This window comes from Ruditapes philippinarum, unplaced genomic scaffold (assembly GCF_026571515.1).
Source record: "Ruditapes philippinarum isolate M1 unplaced genomic scaffold, ASM2657151v2 ctg1555_1_1_1_1, whole genome shotgun sequence".
Taxonomy (NCBI): domain Eukaryota; kingdom Metazoa; phylum Mollusca; class Bivalvia; order Venerida; family Veneridae; genus Ruditapes; species Ruditapes philippinarum.
In genome coordinates, this window is record NW_026857622.1 from 47740 (window position 1) to 71131 (window position 23392).

Consider the following 23392-nt stretch of genomic DNA (forward strand, 5'->3'; position numbering starts at 1 on the left):
ACAGTCAATGATGGCAACAAAGTCGAATTGATACGCTAATTTGATTCATTTCAAGTGAAATGAAAAGAAAATTATGTTATAACAACTGGCCAGATAACAACATTCTTTATAAAAATAATATACTACATTATGATAATTTGAGTAATGTTATGTACGGTGACACGAATCTGAAAAAGAAGATCAAGAGCAATAGAAAAAAGTTTTCTCAGTAAAAATTGCAGACTTGTTTTGATGTATTATGTTAATGAGATATAATGTGAAGTAAATTATAACGCATGCCTCTAACACCGGCTTAATGTATTACCGTCCTAACGGGCACTATAAGGAACTAAGATATTGACAACATAAGTCAGTTTGAACCCACGGCCCTATTTTCCAATGTATTTAACAGTAGTTTTAGCCTTCAATGCGGTGGTAATGCATTAATATGGTCATACCTAAACCATGATTCAATCTCAAACAAAGTACAAACGTAAAATTTCAAATCAAGGTAATTAGACGAAATATCAAGTAATCATGAATATTTTAATAATCATGATTAATAATTTAAATATTATATTTCATTTAGATAATTTGTTCGTTAAATATAGATTATCTTGAATAAATCTTCTGTTATATCTACATATCATAATAGACTTACTTATGCAATGTAAGTTGGCTCCAATCAGTTAAAAAGCTAAGGACTATAAAATTTGAAATTCTTTAATAATTCAAAGGAAGCTCTTAAAATAAAAAAATCTAAATCTTAATTGAATATTGATAATTTGTGCGATACTCAGCCAAATTTTAGCGGCAATCATTGCAACGCGTTTCATTTTGTGGCCATTACGCACAATGAAAATGATTTTCTGGAAAAACTTGGATGATCTGAAAATTTTCGCTCAAGTTGCTGGTCCAAACCTCAGAATGGTATTAAAATCTCGAGAAAATATTTCCAGTCCCATCATGCAAAACAACCTTAGTGGAGTTCTTTTAAATTACGATCACCATCCTAAAATCTTCTATTAAGTTTTTTATCATGGTAACTTGACTTATCTAATGTACGTTCATCGAAATGTTTCTACAACCATTGGTCATATATAACATTTTTTTGCAAAATCTTATGAGATATTATGACCAGTTCAGTTGTTTAATGCACGTTGACAACGAGTGTTTTTATATCCATTGGTTTGATCACAACTGCGTCCTCTACATCTAACTTTTTCTTTGTATACATCATTGTTAAAGATGTTTCAGTGGCAAAATCTATTGTGATGATTGAATCACGGAACATTTCCGATAAAGTCACCTGAAATGGTACAATCAAAAAATTAATGAAAAGTGTATAAAATAACTAATACCGACAAGTTAAAGAAACTCATTTCATCGAAATTATTAGAAAGAGCATCGAAACAAGAGGCAATCTGATTTGTATGTAGGGACGTATCAGATTGCCGAGTGTTTTGTTGTTCTTTCTCATTTATATCATAGGCAAAGATAAAAACACGTTCCCTGTCGTTAAAATATGAATCGCAAGAAAATATGTTACCATTAAACGAGCATCTGGATATGATTTTTCTATCATTGTCCCTTTCCCTGTTGTAATGATGAATAAACCCTAGTACAAACTAGCCAATCAACCAATCTTATCCCCGTCAGACAGTTCGACAGGGTACAGGTAACTAATCTGATGAGTATGAAAGGTGAATTTTCAAGACAATTCCTGTTAATTAAAAATAACTCCGTTCGTCAAATGCCACCATTCCATGATGATCTTTGTAATGCATGTTTTATGTATTGATAATCATGAATATGACAAAATAAAAAGACCAACCCACCATCGGACTTACATTTTCTCCTAAATTTTCACAGTTGTCGTTGATGCTATCAAACGTGCAATCCAGTCCTACTCTATGAAGTATAAGAGCTGATAAACTTTTGTTCACGTGTTGCTCACCACTGTCACTGATTGTACGTAGATTTAACATGTGTACATCACATGGGAGATTCTTAGTAAGTGGGGAAATGTTTGACTGTAACGGAAAATTCCCTGAGAAAGTTGGATTGCTTAAAAATGTGAACAAAGGGTGGATCAATTCCAGGGAAGACTGGTGTCCCATTGGTGACGGGAAAACGATTTTTCTATCATTATCCTGTAACAAAACGTCATTAATATATATTATTGATAAGATCAAAAAAATGAATTAACAGAAGAATCTGGAAGAGTTGCTTTTTTTAATACTTTAATAATATTTTATATTAGAATTTAATAGAAACAATCTTTCTAGATTTGATGAAACTTTATTTTGCTCCAATAAATTTTGTATAAAAGCAAGCATTAAATTCTACAATTTTCAGTGTTTTGATCATTTTGTCATATAATCGAATTTCTCCTTTTAATAAGAGCTTATGGGAACTGTTGTCAAAATATGTCTCAACATGACATTTATAGTGAGTCATTTCTTTTTTTATTAGCCCTAAGCCTGCATGTATGTGTAATGAATTTACCCTGTTTTGAACTCTGAACAGTCAATTCAAAGTTAAAGAGATATATCTTGATCTAATTAAAATCATATTCTAACTGTACCCTAAGGGTAAAGGAGCGAAAACGATGATCTGATTTTTAATCTAAACTGGTGACAAAGACTAAATGTTTTTGGTACTAGAAGATAAGGGCTGAAAATAAGTTACATGTTACTATTAAAAGAATCGTAATAATTACTAATACAGTGTACCAAATAACTAAATTTTATTAAAATACAGTTTAACCAAAGTACATGTAATTAAGAATAATAATGAAAATAATAGTAAAAACTATTTGAAAAAGAATTAAAATCGCGTTGTAGACTCTATATACCGATAAATCCTAATTACAGACCAGATAAATGATTAATTGTAAGGATCTTTTACTTACACAACCTTGAGCACCACAATTTTCAATGAGAAGTCTGAACCTACTCGGTGTAGGTTTATTATCTACAACACCTGAAATATAGATTAGGTTACAGATCAATTAAGTGTAAAGATCTACCTAAAATATAATTAAAAAATTTAGAAAAACGGAGATCCCTCATAAGCAATGAAAATAAGTAAAGTGTATGAAAACTGCAGACTCCGTTGGATTGAGTCTGCTAATGAGTGATAATATAAACGTGCAACATCTCCCATACCCCCTAGCAACGGGTTTAACCGGTATTCAGTCCTTAACTATAAACGTGTTGGAATCAATTTCTTTGTTAAATGTAAAGACATTAACTATTCAAACAATTCATTAAGGCTTTCAAATCATGGAATTGGTACAATAATATTGTAAGACATAAAAAAAACATCAGAAGACAAAAATCTACCTTGTAAAAGACCTCTGTTATCATCCTGGTTCAGACGTCTATCCAACATTACTTCCAAAACTCCTGATAATATGAAGAGGTTAAAACAATATAAACATATCTACACTTGATAAAAAAAAGAATCATAGTATTACAATGTATAATAGTCATAACATAATTGCCGAGGTCATATTCTTTGCACAAACTTCCGTCGGCGCTCCTTTGATATGAATAAACAAATTATTTACTAAACTTTTAGATTTGATGCAGAAATTAATTAAACAATTCGATCTTTTCTCCAAATTTTATTTAGAGTGGGTACTTTAAACTTTAAAAAGTATAAAAGCTTAAGTTAAGTCGAATTTATCACTTAAAAATTAATCCTTAAACAGTAAAAATAGTGTTTATATTATCGTAAACATCTCGTAAAGATGCTCGTGATGAAGAAACTTTCTACGGATGCTTTTGGAGAAGTGTTTTGCCAAAAAAGATAACTAAACAAAAATTTAAATAAGCCACATCAATTTTTTTTTGTTTCAGACGACGTTAAAAGCTTAAATAGAAAAGTTTTATTGATTCTGAAATAAGTATTAAAATTAGGATGGCTTTTTAGACATATTTCTTTAAAACAACATTGCATTCGGTTTCAGATACATGTTAGATAAGATCACTCTGAAACCAACCTGATTCGGGATTTGAAAATCCCAGAGAGTTTGCAGTCAAAATAAAATGTCTATGAAGGTCATCTTGTATGAACGCCATGGTTGTGAAAGGATAGACATTACCTTGCAATGGCAACTTGCTATGCACTTTTCGCTTCTGTATCTAACAATAAGACAAAACAGTTACAAGTAAATGAATCAATTACTTTTGCAAAGTTCACCTTTACTGTTTTTATAATGTTTGTGTCGAGAATCAAATTCTTCTTAAATTGATACCAGAGGCACGGAAGATGTTCAACATTTCCTTGTCTCACGCAAACCGATTTTGCGTTCTTCAGCATTCGTTGCATTCATTTTCCATTTTTTACTATCCAGTTGTATAATAATCTCATGCAAAACCATGTTGTGATTTAGAACAGCAGGTGCTCATGTAGTAAATTTTAGAAAATACTAATACTATAATTTGCAAAAGCCTCAGTATTTGTAAATGGAAACAACCTAGTTCAGCCAGTTAAAAATTATATCTTCCAATTTAGTTATTATTTTCATACATTTGAATTAGTAAAAACATTCTTTCTACATCAGAAATCACAAGCAATACTAAATCTATTTAAAAAGAAAAATTTTATAAAAAGTGTCATTGTATATAGTCCATGTTTATTTCTTCTGCAAATTACATTTAACATTATTTCAATAAAGATCATGAATAACAAACATTCAATTTAAAAGTACTGTAGTAAATACTGTAAATCACTTTATTTTCAAGATTACGTAATTTTTGCGTTCATTCGCGGATCAATTCATTGGCTCGCTAATTCAGCACTTTCACATAGAAAAAGAGTGACAGTTATAAGCAAAGTTAATATAAGATTCAGTAACACACTCACAAAATGTAGATTTGAAAACAAAATCAGTTTGGCGTTTGAAAAGTCAACTATGAAAATTACCTGAAAACCATTTAAGTCGGTGTAGAATGTTCTATCTGTATTTACTATGTCAGTTGTAATTCTGATTGCAAGCTCAAAGTTTCTCTGTTTACGAACGTCCACAATATTTTGAATGTCAACAAATTGACTTTCAATACCTACAATGAATAAAATAATTACAACTGGTATATGTAATATGCACATATAAGTAAATCTGCATAACAGATAAAAAGTATTGCAAGTTTGTTACGTCTGTTTTCATTGGATAATTGTATTTTTAGTATATTAAAGACTATTTAACAATTTTATAAATGTATTGCTTGCGTTACATGAATAATAACGAAAACGCTGGAAAAAATAAAAGTGATCCTCAAATACAATCCAATATGGAACTTATATTGATGCTTTAATTTGTATTTTTTTTAATACAGTAAAACATTGAGATGTGTGTTACATAGAGTCTTCGCCTGCCGTTTCTGGCAAAACTACTACAGGATACGAAGTCAAACATAAGAGATCTACTATATTCTTAGCATAAAAGCTGGTAACTGAGCGCTTATATCGCAGATACTAGGTACTACCTTCGGTGTTGTAAGTTACACAACTTTTAGACATATATTGATCGAAGGTAATTTTTATGAGGAAATGACGTATACTGTGCATGATGTTAAGTTCTTCCTCTACGCCTTTGTCTCGACAGGCGGTCTACCTAAACCACCTTACTTGGATAACTATCCAGTAATTACAAATTTCTCTTCAAGTGTCCGACCGCTAATCCCACGTGATTTCTCTTTGTTTGTTTGCGGCGCACCAAGGTTATATGACGACTGAATAGGAAAAATGATTTGGGCTAACCCCTGGTGTTACAAACTCAAAGAAACACGAGGGTTCAAACCCCCTCACCTGCTTGACCTAAGAGATACATAGACTCGAGTAATTCAAACCCGTTTAGTCGCCTCTTACGACCAGCATTTCTGCGCAGAGAATAAATAGATACGGTGATAGGGGATCAACAGCCTCTATGAATGAAGAACCATTCAGACAAATGACCATTTTACAATATTCAAGACTGAATGTTATTCTAGAATTTTTCGATTACTCAGTCCTTTAAGGTAATCCTTCAGTGATTTCTGATTCAGCAATAAAAGACAAAGGACCATTAGACTCAATGTTCGAGATCAATTATCACTGACAAATTACGCCCTCGTATAAGGGCCCAACCAGTGATCAATGTATTACAAACCCAATGCTCTCCCTATTGAGCTAAATGGGCAGATTTCTTGGTACTGTATACTCATTTTGTTTTGATCAGAAATTGAGAAAATGGAGTACATTTTAAATAATAAGTTACCTGTTGAATTATATAAAGTAACAATATGTTGTGGAACAATATCAGAGTACACGTGCACCTGTGATCTGATTGGTCCTCGGATGACGTATATCCTAGGGAATTCTTTCTGAACCAGAACCTGCAATTACAAGTAGTGACAATTGGAAAACCATGACAACTTGAAGAAATGGGTTAACCTATTTTTTTAAAAATGCAAATCTTAATAAAACAAAGATCAATCTTAATCAAAAACTAAAAATATGTTTAAACTTCAACTTATTCGAGTCTTGTGATTTCGGTCTTAAGGATAAAATATCTTAATTTCACTTTTTTGCCTTGCCTTATCTTATTTATTATTTATTTATTTATTTATTTATTTATTTATTTTATTTATTTTATTTATTTATTTATTTGTTCAACTAATTTATTTATTAATTTATTTACATATTAATTAATTAATTTATTTATTTATTTTTTAATTTATTTATTTATTTATTTTATTTATTTATTTGTTCAACTAATTTATTTATTTATTTATTTATTCCACTTTTGCGGAATCATCTGCTCAACCTTTTAGCTAGTTGTATTGCCTACATAATAAACGAGATACCGTCAAAAGGCAAAAATTACGAACTTAAGTAATATTTACATATATGTTTACCTTGGCAGGGCCATCAGGAAGGAAAATATATGCACCACTTTTTTCACTTTTTGACGCTTTTGTTCCGTATGAAAGAAAGTCAACTTTTGACCTGTACCAAACACCTTCTCTTTTGTTGAAAATCAACTAAAAATTAAAATCAAAACATGTTGTCTTGTTGGGGTTTTTTTAAACAAAAATCCAAAATGATATCTGGAAAGGAGTCAAATATCACATGAAAGCAATAAAAACAAAAACAATGGCTAGTTGAAAATCGTAAATTCTAAAAATCAAAATCTCTCACAACCCCTCCATAACACCGGCTAAAGCAGTTTTCAACCCTCAACGTTAAACATATTTGACTCGATAATCCTGAAAGACTAGATATATAAAACAAGACTGCCATGATACTATATCACTAAATAGATATCGTTTAGCAGGGATATTAAATATGTTAAGGAACAAAATTATTGATGACGCTGGCACTGAAGTTGATGATTTTGTTTACCTGCAAAAGACCAGTCGCCCCGTTAAAAACCGCTTTCATATTGTTATTCTCTAATACAATATCATCACTTTTATCTGCCTCAATCATTCGGCTCCTGAAATAAATGATAAAATAATTGCATCAAATTTATATATATTGCTCTATTTTACTTGCAATTTATCTGTTAGTTTCTCCAATCAAATAAATGGTGACTGTGTTCAAATTGGCATATATAATTTACATATGTCTAAAAATTTGTTAATTATTCACTTTTCGCTGATAATACGATACATTGTGCTTCTTATAAAAATACTTGCATTTTGATCGACTTATTTTACTCACACTTTCGTTCGATCTGTTTTATCTAAAGATGTTACTATAGCAACAAAAGCCTTATCATTATCGTTTCCAGAAACATGTTGAATAGTGTACAGAGCTATTCCAAGGCCACTTACTGTTACCTCAAACGTAATCTGAAATATGAAAGACGAATTTTCCAACAACTTTCCAAACACAAAGCACATGGAATTATAGAGACAATTTTAAAATCTCTAAAAGTGGAGGTGTCCGGAACGCAATGAAAAAAGTAAATATGTGAAAATATAAGACACAGTTTAATCAAGTATGTTCATGAGAAATAATGAGTGGTGCAAACTCTCTCACGCCCCATAATCGAGAAGTGCAATCTCTTTCACACACACCCTAGCACCGGTTTAAGCAGTATTCAATCTATCTTCAACACAGTTAAATTTTTGGATCTATGATACAATGGCATCATATTAAGTTAATAACTAGAGAATATATTTACAGTTATGGTTTTGTATTTAACCATATGCTCAAAGACGAAACCGTATTGTTCATCCATGACAAAGCAAGCAACATCTTTCTCCATAAGAAAGTCGTCATAAGGGATAAGGGTATTATAGTAACAAATGGCATAAAAAACAACTTAACATATCAATGGCTTGCACACTTTGTGTGACATGTGCATGAACGACTTTCCCATGTGACTAATATTAAATCAGATAATCATTCGCCTAAAACAGTCTGGTAAGACAGTCGGTGCTAGGGGGCTAAAGAGACATTGCACTTTCCATTATCTCTGATGTGCAAACACAATAAGAATCGACTCTACAAGTTTTTAATTATATATATAACTAATTATAAAGTAAGTTTCAACTTTTATTTTCTTTGCATTTTTACTGGCTTCAAAATTTTAACTATTGAAAACTTATAGAGACCAATTAATATTAAAAATGAGAGAAAAGTTTTAACTCAACATGCGAAAGGTGTAGGAGTAATTGTAAAAATATGAAAGTGGGTTATAAGACCACCAAGCAGAACGCAATAAAGAACCGTAATTTAACTACCTCCGATTCTTGACCATTAACCAATTCATTTACAAGGGATGACACGTTTACAAATGCTCCGTTTTCTTCAGTTCACTTGATTAATTCAAATTGTTCATGCTGAATTTACATTTTAATTCTTATCTCTAAACTTTTTTTATTTGTATTTATTTTTATTATTTTTATAAGTTTTTATAAGTACCTGATATATTTGAGTTGAAATGTTACCATCCTTGGTCCAGAATGGTTCGACCTGTGATTTTATATACCGCCCATTATTGTCCCGTACTACAACGTGTGGTTTGTTAACCAAAACTGAAACAACTGACCGCCTTTCATATCCGAGTGAGTTGTAAAACATAACAGATCTTTAAAAGAAGCAATTATATGATTTTATCATATTAAAATGTTCATTTGAAAGACCTGTATATTTTCTTATGGTAGAAGTCTTTATGATAGAATTTGTATATTAAAGTTGGAACTTTACAAGTTGCTCAACACGGCTAAATTAACAATTTTGCTTACAAGCTTTCATTGGGTGTGCTTTCGTTGATAGTGCAATCTAGCGGCAGTTTCGGTGTCCTAGAATCACCTGTATTTGAATACAATATTTGGTATAATAAAGAGTTACAAGTCATCTGCAGATGCCTTTATATGACCATTGTCCAAGTGGCTTTCAACAAGATAGTTATAAAATATTATACAGGTAACTCGGGGTTTTTCGTTGCTGTTGTTTTTTGTTGATATTTTTGGGGGAGGTTGTTGTTGTTGCTGTTGTTGTTGTTGTTGTTATTATTGTTGTTGTTGTTGGTATGTTGATGATGATGATGATGATGATGTTGTTGTTGTTGATGATGATGTTGGTGTTGTTTTTTAGGGGGAGGTTAGGGTTGTTGCTGTTGTTGATGTTATTGTTGTTGTTTCTTAAAATAAAACTTTATATTTAAAAACACCAGAGGCTCTTTAGTTAAACGTTGTATATAAATATTGTATTCCAATATTTATTTAACAGAGTATCAGCAATACCATATACCTTGGTACACCATGCTCCACACCAAGATCAAGAACGGTAGATTCTGAGCCATATGTCTGTTTATTTGTTGTTTCATCCTGTATCAAATAATACAATTTAAATTGTATACAAACAATGTCTTTAATTCAAATGATGCAACTGTCATTCTAAGTAATGATAGTAAAAAAATAACAACAAAATTTAACAATATCAAAATGTAAGCAAAAATCAATGGGCAATATGTAATTCTTTTGTTTCCAAACATTTTTACTCCTATGAAATTAAGAAGTATTTTATCATAGTGCAATATGAATAAATTGTATAAAAAATATATTTTTGTTGCTATGAAAATGTTTTCATTAAATAAAATGTTGTTTTACGGGGTTGGTTTTGTTGTATTTGCGGTTTTTGAATATTTGAATTTATCATTCACATGTGATATTCTGTTTATATTATTTGTGACGTCATTTTTGAGACGGGTTGACGGCTCGCACGTATGCACATTTAGCCCGTAATAAATAATTAAAAAAAATCAAAATATATTGTTATGTAAATGATATGTTACCAAATTGTAAAATTGTGCCGTGCTGTTATATGTAGTTTCATCATTTAATGTCAAATAAAAAGCACATTCCCTCATCACCACTTTCATATCTTCTAATGACTTTACAAGTCTGAAAAAATATAAAAACATGTTCAACTACATATATTCAATTTTTGAAAATTGCATTATATACAATAATATACATAATTAAAAATTTTTACAAGTTATGTATGTATATACTATGATTTTGAAGCTAATTCCCTATCAAACTGCGAATACCTTTTACCAGTTGTGTATGATGTTGAAAACGTTACTTACATATTTTCTCTGTGCATATTCAAAAGATGTTAATTTTGCATTTCAAATTATCAGGGTTTTTATTTTTAATATCAACTTCGAGCAAAATATATTTTTAAAGTAAATTATTATTTTTGTAACTCTTATTTACCTTTCTGTGTAATCTTTAACAACATTTTCCCTGGAAGTGCCAGTAATACCATCATGGTGTTGAAACAAGGCTAGATTCCTCCGCGCAGACATCACCTTAGTCATAAGTTCAAACACGCTCCTTGGGGAGCGTTTAGCCTTCGTAGACGCCAAAGTAAATAGAATTTCAGCGCCTCTGTAAGAAATGGGAATGACAACGTAAAGTTTGTACAGTGTACAATAAGAAATATAACAGCAGATTTGAGAAATAACAATGAATAATGCCATTATTATATTGGAAAGAAAGAAAAGCAACAAAAAAGAAACGTAAAGTCTCAATTAATGATTTAGTATTGTAATATGACACATGACAATCTTTAATATTTTTAAATGAATATATTGTAGCTATATTGATTTAGGGTAAAAATCTCTAATTGCAATGTGGAATAATGAAAAGAAGAGAAAAAAAAAACAAGAAAAAAATGCTGATTTTTTTTAACTAAGAAACATTAAATTTTATAAATAATGTTTGCAGAAAATGGATGTGTTTTTTACCCGTCATGGTAGGATTGTGGGCATATGATATGTCTGTTTGGTGTGATAGTGTTCTCAAAAAAGTGATTACAAATAAGATGTACTCAAATCAATGAAAGTTGATGACATAGTTTGGAACCTTTTTTGGCACAACGATATATCACCGTAGACGCCATCACTTTCTGCCTTGAAACAACTTTATGTTTTATCTATGTCACTGAAATCAGTACATTGTATATCAAGGAAATCTTTTCCTTTTTTTAAACAATTCTTGAGTATTTACTTTGTCAATATGAAAATATTGGAGAATTTCTTTTTTTAGAGCTGCATGCCTCCAAATGAGCCAAAATATTTATTGGGCCTTGAAGAAAAATACCTTAAATGGCTTTCCAGTTTTCTGCTCAGATGTTTCTGGAATGGACGAGATGTGAAGTAACCACTCCAATAATGGTCGTCCCTGTCAGCGTATGCAAAGAAATCACCAGTTAAAGAATCTATCCGCTTCTCTTCTGGGTATGTGACGTCATCACGCCTACTTCCGGTTGATATCTCTTCGTGTACAATCCGAAAATAATCGGATAAAGTGCCAAATTGTGCCTTGAAACGAAAGTTTAGCTAAATGACAATATAACTCTTCTTAACACTTGTCACGCTTAATTTCTTTAATGAACTTGTTCGATTTTCAACCTAGACAAAATCCTTTATAACTTTTAGGGAAACTTTTCAAATATGCACTGATTGAAATGCAAACAGTGCAGACCATTATCAAACGATACGAAAGTGTCGGTTGAGCTTGGTCTGCACTGGTCACATTGCCGCAGTAGGCTACGTGAACTTGTCGTTAAAAGTACATAGGCGTGAATGCTTCAAAATAGCAATCTCTGAGTGACTAGTGTGGTATATATATATCTCATTAACATTGTCACAAAACTATTTGGTCAAGTTTGAGTGAGTCAGTTTTAGAGAAGCAATGTATACAAAAGAAAACATTCTAGATAAATAATTAAGAAACATTACACTTTTATTCTTTTAAACAAATATTCATTAACACAAATCTTATCTTTTCCATTTCAACCCACATTTTAATTGAAGTGTTATAGCGTGGCGGCTGTAAGAGTCGCCCAATACTTGTTTACATGTTTTTGTTGTTTTGTGTATATTTTCAGTGTTAAAAATACATAATTTAAGTTATTGTCGTAGTGATAGACGTTGCATAATTAAAATGAATCTCGTGAACAGACTCATTTTAACCAAGTCCACTGTTTTAAATGACTACACTTAAAAAAAATATTGTTATATGTAATAACGTAAAAGCATTATGTTTTATCTTCATTATTTGTTTTTGATTTTTGTTTTCTGGCATATTATTATCTGTTTCATTTGTTGTTGTTATTTATTTTAGTTCGATTGTGTAGAAAGCTATACGCTTATTAACACACCTTCGAATCCGTTCCTGGAACCAACCAGTACTGAGCAATTAGTGTAAAACTTCTTGCTCAAGGAAACAATGACTTGCCCCTTCGGCTGGCGATCATTAGATTACTAGTCCGACGAGTCAACCACTCGTTCATGCCAATGCTGTTTATGTTAAAGATCTATAAACATATTCTTACCGTACCTGAACGCCTAAGTTTGTATTACTGTTGATATATTCGAAAAGTTTTAAATAATTGGTAAATTGCTCGTCCCATTCTTTAGCTGTTTGATACCGGAAGTCATCACCAAGGGGAACCAGCACAACATTGCCTTTAAATAACATAGCCTTTTTCTTCCACTGGTCTACAATTGTGCGAGACCTAAAATAAAAAATAGATAATTTAACAGTATTCTTGTATTTGACATTTGTTTAAAGATCTATTCATTTGTCTTAATGAGCATAAAATGCCTTCAAATAAGGTTTAATGCTTTTCAAAAAGACTAATCCAGCACTGTAATAATATTTGATTGACTTGTGTCAGAAAGTTAAAGCTGTTACATGATTGGTCGAGATTATGTTTGATTGACAGCTACGCCACGCCTCAATATTGTTCGACACGGTGAAATCTATGCAAAAATAATTTTGAAAAACTATCTTATTCATCCAGGTAATTTTTATAATTAGTTCTCTCGTTCCCGTTCATTGTATATCCTTACATTCTATTTGTTTTCGTTTAAAACAAAACGAAAATAGACGCTTTTCTAAGACCATTAGTTTAGAATCCATCTTTGATCTTTATAAAAAAGTACTATTCTCTATAGCTATCTATGAATAGCATGACAGCAATTGTCACAAACTGCATAGATCCAGTTTGAGTCTGTTTTCATAAAACAAAGAAACCATGTAAGGGCAACATCGTTCATACCCTCTAGCACCGCCTAAAGTATTAGGCATTTAATCTTCACAAACCTTTTCTCCACGTTTGCTTCTGTAATTGCCTCAACTCGAGACTGTTTCCATGGGCACTTTAGTTTACCAACAGGCCTTCTGGCGAAGTCGAATTCGCAGCAGACGGCTGGGTCGGGTCCGCACGTGTGAGGAATATCGTACGAGTAGAACGGCATCACGTGACTTAACATATCCGTGTAACCTTCACTGTCTAGATGATTAAGTTTTGCATTAATTTTGTTGGTATTGACCAGTTTATAACTCTATATAGAATTGCATGATGTCTTTACATTTATTTGAGCATTATATGGTATTTTGGCACATTACAATTCAAGCTGAATGACTTACAGTGATAATGGAACGAAGTAAACCAAGTTGATAACAAAAACTTTTCCGAGGGATCACTTTTTCCCAGATTTGTGTTAGAAGTTGGGGAATTTTAAACGCTCAAATGAATTTTGATATAAACATCCAACAAGAAAAAAATCGATTATTTACCCCATATCTGTCGCCACATGAATTCCAACTGTCTCGCCTTGGCCAAATACTTTTTCACGGCATAGTGGACTCGTTGCATAACCATACCGTTAAAGCCTGACTGACCGAGCATGTATGCCATTGTAGAGGAATGGCCGAATGGATCTATCGCCCATCCTGAAGTAGGTTTCACGCCTAGCGATGACAAAATAAAAAAAAATAAAACATTGCGATAAATTTTCTCTCAAAAATATAAAACATGTGATTGTGTACAAGTATACTGGATGATTCTATGGTACAAACCGCGTCAAATTTGCTTCTTGTAACTGAGGTGATATTATAGGTAGTGCGTATAAGCGTCTAAAAAACTTTGACATCCGCTTTATTGTTTCCTACTGCTTTCGACAAACCATCAAGAAGGATTTTAATAATTGTTTTTATATCGAAGTAAAGTATCAACCCATAAAACCTAAATATGTCCATGTTTCATTTTGGATAAGACCATTAGCACGGTAAACTATATTCCAGCAACCTGAGGGTTAAGAATTTACATTAAACGAATTCAATAAAGAACCCTTATATATTGGCAATGCGCCACGACTTCATAATTTGGATAAAAAAATACCCACCAAAAGAAGTAATAGAGATCTCATGAAAGCAAACTGAGATCAAAAATATGTACATGTAAATGAAATTTGCAGACTCGGTTTCAATGAGTTTGTTGATAAGAAGAGTTAAACATCTTTTTTGACCCTTCTCTCACCGTTTTGAGAAATGTTCAATCTTCAGTAGTCAATCATCCACAGGGAGAAAGAAAAATATAACAACACTGGGATGAAATATATTACGGTAAATTATCCTCAAGGAGCAAGAAATATATTGCAACACCTGATATTAAGTACGGGGATTTTTTTTCAGCTGCCACACGGCAAATACATTATCTGCTGTTATAAGTATAAAGCACATTTTCTTGACTGTAATCATAAATATAATCTGTAAAATAATACATACCAAGAGTTTGACTAAGCCATTGGTGTCCCTCTATCAGTTGGTCAAGCATGGCAAAGTAATGTGTACTGGCCTCGTCAGCCATAACCCATCCTCCTGTCACTATCTCAAGCCGACCTTCATCTAGTAAGCTGTAACATGATTGTTTTATATAATTATAATAAGTTAGTCTTTTTATTGGGCTTTAGACTTCATATTAGTCTAAGGCTAAAAGGCCGAGGGCTAGTATGACAGTCTAAAGCCCAGTAACAAGCCTATTATGAAAACACTTAATTATTGACAATTTTAATAATTAACTACACATAATCTAAAATCGTTAAGTACTTAATGAACAAAAAATAACTAATGTGAAATTCCATTGTTGTGAGTATTGCAAATGGGATTCTTGTTTTAAAAATGTCTCGAAAAACTACCTTGCAGCAATTGAAAATGGCGCTTTTTTCTTCAATGAAAACAAGGCAGATTCATAATGGCCGAGCTGGAGAGCCAATCAAAATTCTGCAATCTCATAATAGCCGAGTTTTCTCATAAAGGCTGTACTTTTTGCATAATGGCCTTGTTTTTATATTCATAATGTGGTGAACTTCATATTAGCCTTACATTTAAAGTGAAAATGTGCCCGATATTGAAAAATTAATTAATAATGCACCAGTCAATGTAATACAGTATTGCAGTATTTAAAATAAATTCTAACACATTTGCTTTGGTAAATCGTGAACTATATATTCATTTATCTTGTCAAGATGCTCCTTTGTAGATTGATGAGTGAAAAGCAAAAGTATACAAACAAATAAAGATATTTTCGATTCTGCAAAATCATTTCTCACCTTTGAACTTTAAGCCTGTTGTCTACAATAAGGTCATCCCACCACAGATGGAAAAAAGAAATTTCAGCAAAAATAAATTTAGCCTCTGGATATTGCTCTAACTTCATCAACATATTGTTTAGAATGTCTTTTACGTGATAAGTATAATACTCTGTGTACGTCATTAGCCATCCTGTAAGGTCACATAAATTATATTTCAGTTCATATCATCCGGAACACTTCGGCGTTTATTTCAAATCGACTTATTAATAAAGAGCATGTTCGGAGAGGACCGAAAATATTCCCTTTGGTAGTGGTGGTATTAGTTTACCATCCGAATCACAGCAATAAGCCACATTGAATTCATCAGAGCACAGTGCATTGTTCTAGGCAAACATTGAAGCAATTTACCAGTTCTAGTTTTGCCTTCACTTTCGCGAGGAACTGAAAACGTTTGTACATGCCAAAAGCAGAGGTACATTGCGAATGATCGTAAAAGGGATTTCATGATCAAGCACGACGAAAGTTATCTTGACCGTTCGGGAATCGAACCTGCCAGGATGAGTAACCCGAAGCTTTCGTTAAAATCACGCTAACGAAAGCGTTAGCGATCGCGTTACGAACACGTTAGTGATTTTACCGATTGTTTTTGTTGCATAACCAGAAAGCATTGTTATGTTATCGCTAATCAGTCGTTAGTAAAATTCATTAACGAAATCGTTGTGTAATCGTTAAGGGTATACACAGCATTTTGGCACCACCTGTTATTAGCTTTTCCTGCATAGATTACATTGCACGTATAAATAATTGTTTTTAAACTGTTTACAATTTGTTTAAAAATTGTGCAAATGTGCAGCCATATATATCTGTGAACACAGCTGCTTGAAAGAAACAATTGACACTCTGTATGAATCGGTTTGTTTGTTTGTTTGTTGTTTGTTTGTTTGTTTGTTTGTTTGTTTGTGTTTGTATGTATGTATGTATGTTGTATGTATGTATGTATGCATGTATGTATGTATGTATGTATGTATGTATGTATGCATGCATGCATGCATGTATGTATGTATGCCATACGTTCGCCGTAAAACGAATCTAAAGAAAGCAATTCTAAGTCTTCGGATATACAATACAGAACAGAACATTATTTTATTTTGACTTGTACATAGTACATAATCATACTAAATGTGAAGATACATTGATAGAAATGCATCAACAATACAATTTCAATACTAATTTTCAATGATTTTTAAAATAAACTTTGAAGATAATGTCAAGTTACATTTTAATGGCGTTATATATAGTACGAGCTTCAGTAATTATACTAGAACGTTATTTCAAATCAACCAAAATTGATATTATAGTGTTGAGGATAAACTGTTTTAAACGTAATTAAATATGCATTTTTATATAACAGATTTCTCATCAGAAAAATTCTACAAGTTACATAAAAATGTTATATGGAATTTGTATGTTCATTAATAAAGACATATATATTCATTAATCAAATTTATCAATACAATACAATACAAAACAATACAATAACGTTTATTTGCTTTAAACATTAAACAACGTTTCTAGCAAAAACTATAGACAAGAAATACTGTTACATGAACATAATTACAACTGAACATTTTGGATTTGTAACAAAAAACAAAAGGAGAGACTAGATATAAGTTCATTGCCTCATCTTTAAGATGTAGAATATTTCGGTATGTGTGTGATGAAATAGAGTAGTACACTATCTAAGAGTAAATGTTAAAGTGCAAAGTAAATAAAAATCAATAAGATTTGGATACTTTTTGAGATAAATATACAGTGAATTAAATCCTCAATGAAATGCTATATATATACATATATCTTGATTTGATATTTCTTTGTGATGAAAAATAAATAAAGATTTATAAACAATTTAAGAGAAAATGTTAATCATCTTTCCTTTTAAAGGCAAAGTATACATTTTTTAATAAATGTGAATTATTTTTTAAGAATAAAATAATAAAATAGTTTCAAACTTTATGATTGTTGGCCAATGGCAATAATATCTTCGCTAATATCTTAATCGATGCTTTTAAAAATATTGACGCTAAATAGCAACGTGATTTTTGTTTTGATTTAAATGATGCAAATGAAGAAATGAACAGCTTTTTCTGTAAAACTTTCTTTAAATAACCTTTGTTACACAGTGGTGAAAATATTTAATAAACCTTCGTATGTTGCTAGCTTGAAAATTACATGGGAAACAAAGCAAGTTTCGATTAATAAACTCTACTTTTCATGAAAATAGAGGTTAACCATTAATTTAAAATATTTGAAAGATATATAATATTGTTTTTTTTTAATATAAACCGCTGAATTTCATATATAACCAAACACGTCAAAATATATCCATATACTGTGTTACACTCTTTCATTGTACATGAATGTCTTTATGCTGAATTCTTTAATTTCACTTTGTATATAGAACTAGTATAACTTCTAAGTCTTTTAAGTATTAAAAAATTGAAACTTTAATGTAATATTATATCTATTTAATTTCATACATGAAAGAATGTGATGTATTGCTAAACATGCAATACAAGTAGTGTTAGCTTGTTTTGAGATAAATAAGAAAGAATACTATTACATAAGATAACTAAGGCGATTAACAGGTCACTTTGTATTCTCAATGTCAGTTGATGAAATTAATCAACCTCCTTAGAAGCATTCAAACATATAAGTGTCCAAAGTCTATCAGTTATCTAAATACTCTAGCAGCATGGCGGCCATTGTCTGCGGAATGAAAAAACAACATCACTTGTATAAAGATATTTGGAATTATTCTTAAAATCATTTACGAAAGAAATGCTCACTTAAGTTTAATGAGTACGGTTACATTTTATTTTGAAAATGAATGCAGTCATAATAATAATAATAAAAATAAAAATAATAATTATGATAATAATAATAATAATAATAATAATAATAATAATAATAATAATAATAAAATAATAATAATGATAAAAATAATAATAATAATTATGATAGTAATAATGATAATAATGATAATAATAATGATAAATAAATAATAAATAATAACTTTACATATTAAGGTAGTACACCCCTAATGGGCATTATAAGGAATTGTAAATTTGACAACATAGGACAGTTATATGCATTAAATGTCACCTGTATGCAAAATTTAAACAAAATTTACCGTGTGGTTTATGAGTTATGGACATTTTTATGAACTAAAACTTTGCCATTAGAAGGGATTTTTTCAGAAATGAGGAAACTCTAAATAATCTATAATATCATCAATATGAAAAATGTTTTCCTTTTGCTCATTGTTCAGAAATAAATAATGACATTTAGGTAACAAATTAAACAAGCAAAATGAGTGTTTTTAAACGAAATGTTTTTAATATGTATTAAAATGTAACCCTACCCCACCAACTTTTAACACTAATTTGACCATTTCCCTATGTAAAAAGCCTTATTTAAAATATCCCTAAAATTTTCCAAAATGAGGGGCTATTTTCAAAGTTTGCCTAAATTTTCTTTAATGTATATTGGTTGTTTTTGCAAAATATATAATACTTTAACCGTTTAGTTTTTATTTTATTAAACTTTGAAAATATCTGGTATCATATTTGCTATTAAATTTGGCATTATTTAGTAAATAAATACCTACAATAATTATATAATTAAAATAAAAAACTTTTTTCTTCCATAGGGGGTCTGAGAGATTAATAAAAAATGTTAAAAAGAAAAAAAAGAAAGAAAAAAAATTGCCCCTTCTGGGGTTTGAACCCACGCCCCCTCAGTTTCAATACACTTTACAGTGATTTTAGCCTATTTGAATACTCTTCAAAGTGGAGACAGTGCATTAGGGGTGTACTACCTTAAGACATTTACAGATTGTAACATCATATCAAGGACTTAATATCAAGAAAATAGGAAGAAAATACGTGATATAAATAATACATACTCATAAAAAGTTTGTTGAAAGAGCTTCAGACGTTGTTTTTCCTTCAACGAAGGTCTAACGTGTACTCCGAGGTAGTCGTTATTTTACGACAGTTTCGTTAGTATTTTTGGTATAACGAACGTTTCGGGTTAGAGGGTAAATTACTAACTAGAGCTTAACCAAGGCCTAACGATGATCGTAACTCTAACGAATGCTTCTGGTTACTCACCCCAGGGGTCGCCCGATTCACGGTCCAACGCTCTATCTTTTGAGCTACCCGGACTTTTATAACCTAAAATGTGTTGAGCCATTTTGTCTTAACAGTGCTCATTTATTTGCAAAGTTTGTTTTAATGGCACATGGGAAAACATTATGTATATTTCTGTAAAAATACGCCGTCCTGCCTAAAAGAATTTACACATTAATATTTTGGTCGAAACGTGTTATGTTTGTAGTACAACGTACATTAAATGAAAGCGAACACATTTAAAACTAAAACTCGAAATAAAAAAAATAAAATAATATATTGTGCAAATGACATTCTTAATAGTAGATCTAGATTTACTGTCAAATAACCTAATTACCTTTTTATGTTGTTAGCTAATTTAATACGCTAATACATGCATAGTATTGGTCACTTAAACGCGCTTATTATTAATACCGTATTTTGTCAAACACTTTAATACGCTAATCTATTGTTAGTCACTTAAAAGCCTTATATACTGTCAGTCACTTAAACAAACTTATCAATTGTCAGCCAGTTAAGTATGGTAATCTATTGTCAGTCACTTAAATACGCTAATGTATTGCCAGTCATTTAAATACGCTAATGTATTGCCAGTCACTTAAATACGCTAATGTATTGCCAGTCACTTAAATACGCTAATGTATTGTCAGTCACTTAAATACGCTAATTTATTGCCAGTCACTTAAATACGCTAATGTATTGTCAGTCACTTAAATACGCTTATGTATTGTCAGTCACTTAAATACGCTAATGTATTGCCAGTTACTTAAATACGCTAATGTATTGCCAGTCACTTAAATACGCTAATGTATTGCCAGTCACTTAAATACGCTAATCTATAATCATTCACTTAAATACGCTAATCTATAATTAGTCACTTAAATACGCTAATCTATAATCAGTCACTTAAATAAGCTAATCTATTATCAGTCACTTTAATACGATAATATACCGTCAGTCGCTTAAATACGCTTTTCTATTGTCAGTCACTTAAATACACTGATATACCGCCAGTCGCTTAAACACGCTTATCTATTGTCAGTCACTAAACACTAAATATACCGTCAGTCGCTTATATACCACCAGTCGCTTAAATACGCTAATATACCGTCAGTCGCTTAAATACGCTTATATACCAATGTATACCGCCAGTCGCTTAAATACGCTTATCTATTGTCAGTCACTTTAATATGCTAATGTACCGTAAGTCGCTTAAATACGCTAATATATTATCATATAACTTGTCAAGCAATCAAGCTTTGGTACCTGGATCTGTGTGTGAATGTGGGACAACTAGGACCTTCAGGGGTTGTGTTGCGTTCCATAAATTGCTCGGATATGTGACCTGCCATCCCTGTTTCCATACGCCACCGTACGGGTTATCGAACGGAATATTTCGGTAAACTTCGGACATCTACGTGAACAGATAATTTTACGTAAGTTTTTATTTGTTGGATCGTCAGACCAAACAAATAATGGTAGCGAAATTTCAGACTCTTATGTTGTTATTGCAAGTGCCGAAAGTAGTCCGCTTTTTTGAAGAGGTTACTTCCCTTTATATGTAACACTTATAACACCGAAAAATTTAGGGGAGATCACTGCGTAAATATGATCACATGACAGGTGGATTAATTTTCAAGCAAAATAATTCCCGAATAGTCGAATATTTCTATTTTTTTAATTCTTTATAGATATACATGCTTATAGTAAGCGCCATGATTATTTACACAAGTGTTAAACAACAGTTAGCTATTACAAACCCTAACTAGAATTATATGGTTTTCTTCAGGCCGTTGAGATGTAAATTCACCGTGGCCTAGGGGTATGCGCGCTCGCTTAGGAAGCGAGAGGTCTGGAGTTCAAAACCCAGTAAAGGCAACTCATTTTTTGTTTTCAAATTTTTTAAGTAAAATAAACATTGGATCGAATATCAGTGTTGCAATTAGTCTTATAGCCAATCTACTACAATTAAAACGCTGGAAAGCATTGGTGGCACTATACAAAAACAAATTGTTTTATAATCTCACAACCTTTACCTTTCTGACATTCTGAGACCCAAACAAATTCAGCGCCTTTTGTGCTTTGATTTTGTAGTAAGCAAGAGCTTAAATTATCAGCTATGGTATTTTGGATTAAGATGTGGTGTAAGTAAATCCAATGTATGTACGTTTGCGAAACTGTAAAACATTTTTTAATTATCTCATGTAACTTTTTTTGTTTGTTGTTTTCTTTTCGCATTAAAGATATTACATGTTAAATATTTGTTGGTTTAAACATATTTATTTACGCTCGATTGCGAAACAAGTTCTTGCAACTTATATTAATCACTTTCGAGTCCGCTTCCTGGAACCAACCAGTAGTGGTATCATATGAAGAAACATGGTCGTGGCCCGAGTAGGGCTCGAACCCATGATTTCTGGGTTGAGAGGCAGACACCTTAACCACTAGGCCACCGCTCCCTTAGACATTTATTAAACTGTAACTGTAATTAAAATAACTCATTTTTGATCATCAAATAACTTAAAAATATAGCAATGAAGACGATTTTCTAAAAACAAAGCAAACAAAAAAAGAAAAAAACACAACAACAACAAAAACGGATACGTTGACTCGCTTACGGTACCTCTAAGACGGAAACTGTGTTGTACTAAAAGCTAAGTTTTTAGAAAAGTCGTGTTATCGCATCATTAAGCTCAGACCTACTACTCGATTGCTAGAAAAAGTAAATAAATTTACCTCTATATCCGGTTTCGTTGTCAGATTACGTTTAAATACAGGACACTGGCTCAGTGGCATCTCCAAATTTGTATTAAGCTGATATGTGAAAATAACACAAAATTTTATACATGTGTATTTCAATAAAAAGCAAAAAAGATTGTGGTAAGTCAAAATTTCGCGGGCTTTGCACATTCACCATTTCCTGTCAATAGGATAATCTAACAGTCAAAGGAGATCACTCGTTCCGATTACGCAATCTTCATTTTTCGAGACACGGAGTAAAAGGGAAGGAATTCCATACCAATAACCATCCTTCAAGTTATATTTCTTAGTTCTTATTTAATGAAATGAGCGGTGTCTATGGTGGTATTCGAACCAGAGCGTGACCTAAAGTACAACTGGAGCACCCCTTCCCTAGTTATGCTAATTAATTCCTGCTACCTATTCTATTGAATTCATGAATATACATCTTGCGAAATTTAACGCTGGATTTGTGATATTTAACGGTAAGGGGAAATCTTGCTTCATTTTACTTTACAATTGTGACATTTAACGGTAGAAGATTGTGACATTTAGCGGCAATGGTGCGACGTTATGCGGTAAAGGTGCG

General features: G+C 31.5%; 1 protein-coding gene across 1 annotated transcript; it reads right to left on the bottom strand.

Moving 5' to 3' along the window:
* Window positions 1-1129: 1129 nt before the first annotated feature.
* On the bottom strand, window positions 1130-21478 carry LOC132750378 (alpha-mannosidase 2-like). Its single transcript, XM_060740345.1, has 21 exons — window positions 21331-21478; window positions 15893-16064; window positions 15069-15196; window positions 14079-14252; window positions 13602-13791; window positions 12834-13011; window positions 11592-11812; window positions 10704-10877; window positions 10277-10385; window positions 9733-9809; window positions 8902-9067; window positions 7693-7823; window positions 7372-7465; window positions 6885-7010; window positions 6245-6362; window positions 4915-5051; window positions 3989-4130; window positions 3327-3389; window positions 2894-2964; window positions 1830-2132; window positions 1130-1288 (listed from the first exon to the last, which is right to left on the bottom strand). Exons 1-21 carry the CDS (start codon window positions 21476-21478, stop codon window positions 1130-1132), a joined length of 3081 nt encoding a protein of 1026 aa, XP_060596328.1.
* Between the last annotated feature and the right edge of the window lie 1914 nt (window positions 21479-23392).

What these genes read in the sequence shown, in the direction of transcription:
- LOC132750378 (XM_060740345.1), bottom strand. Translation starts at nt 21,478, where the DNA reads ATGTCCGAAGTTTACCGAAATATTCCGTTCGATAACCCGTACGGTGGC. An exon ending in CATGTGGCGACAGATATGGG is followed by an intron (nt 13,792 to 14,078) that starts GTAAATAATCGA and finishes TTAATCATCTAG; the next exon opens with ACAGTGAAGGTTACACGGAT. An exon ending in ATACAAACTTAGGCGTTCAG is followed by an intron (nt 11,813 to 12,833) that starts GTACGGTAAGAA and finishes TTTCGTTTCAAG; the next exon opens with GCACAATTTGGCACTTTATC.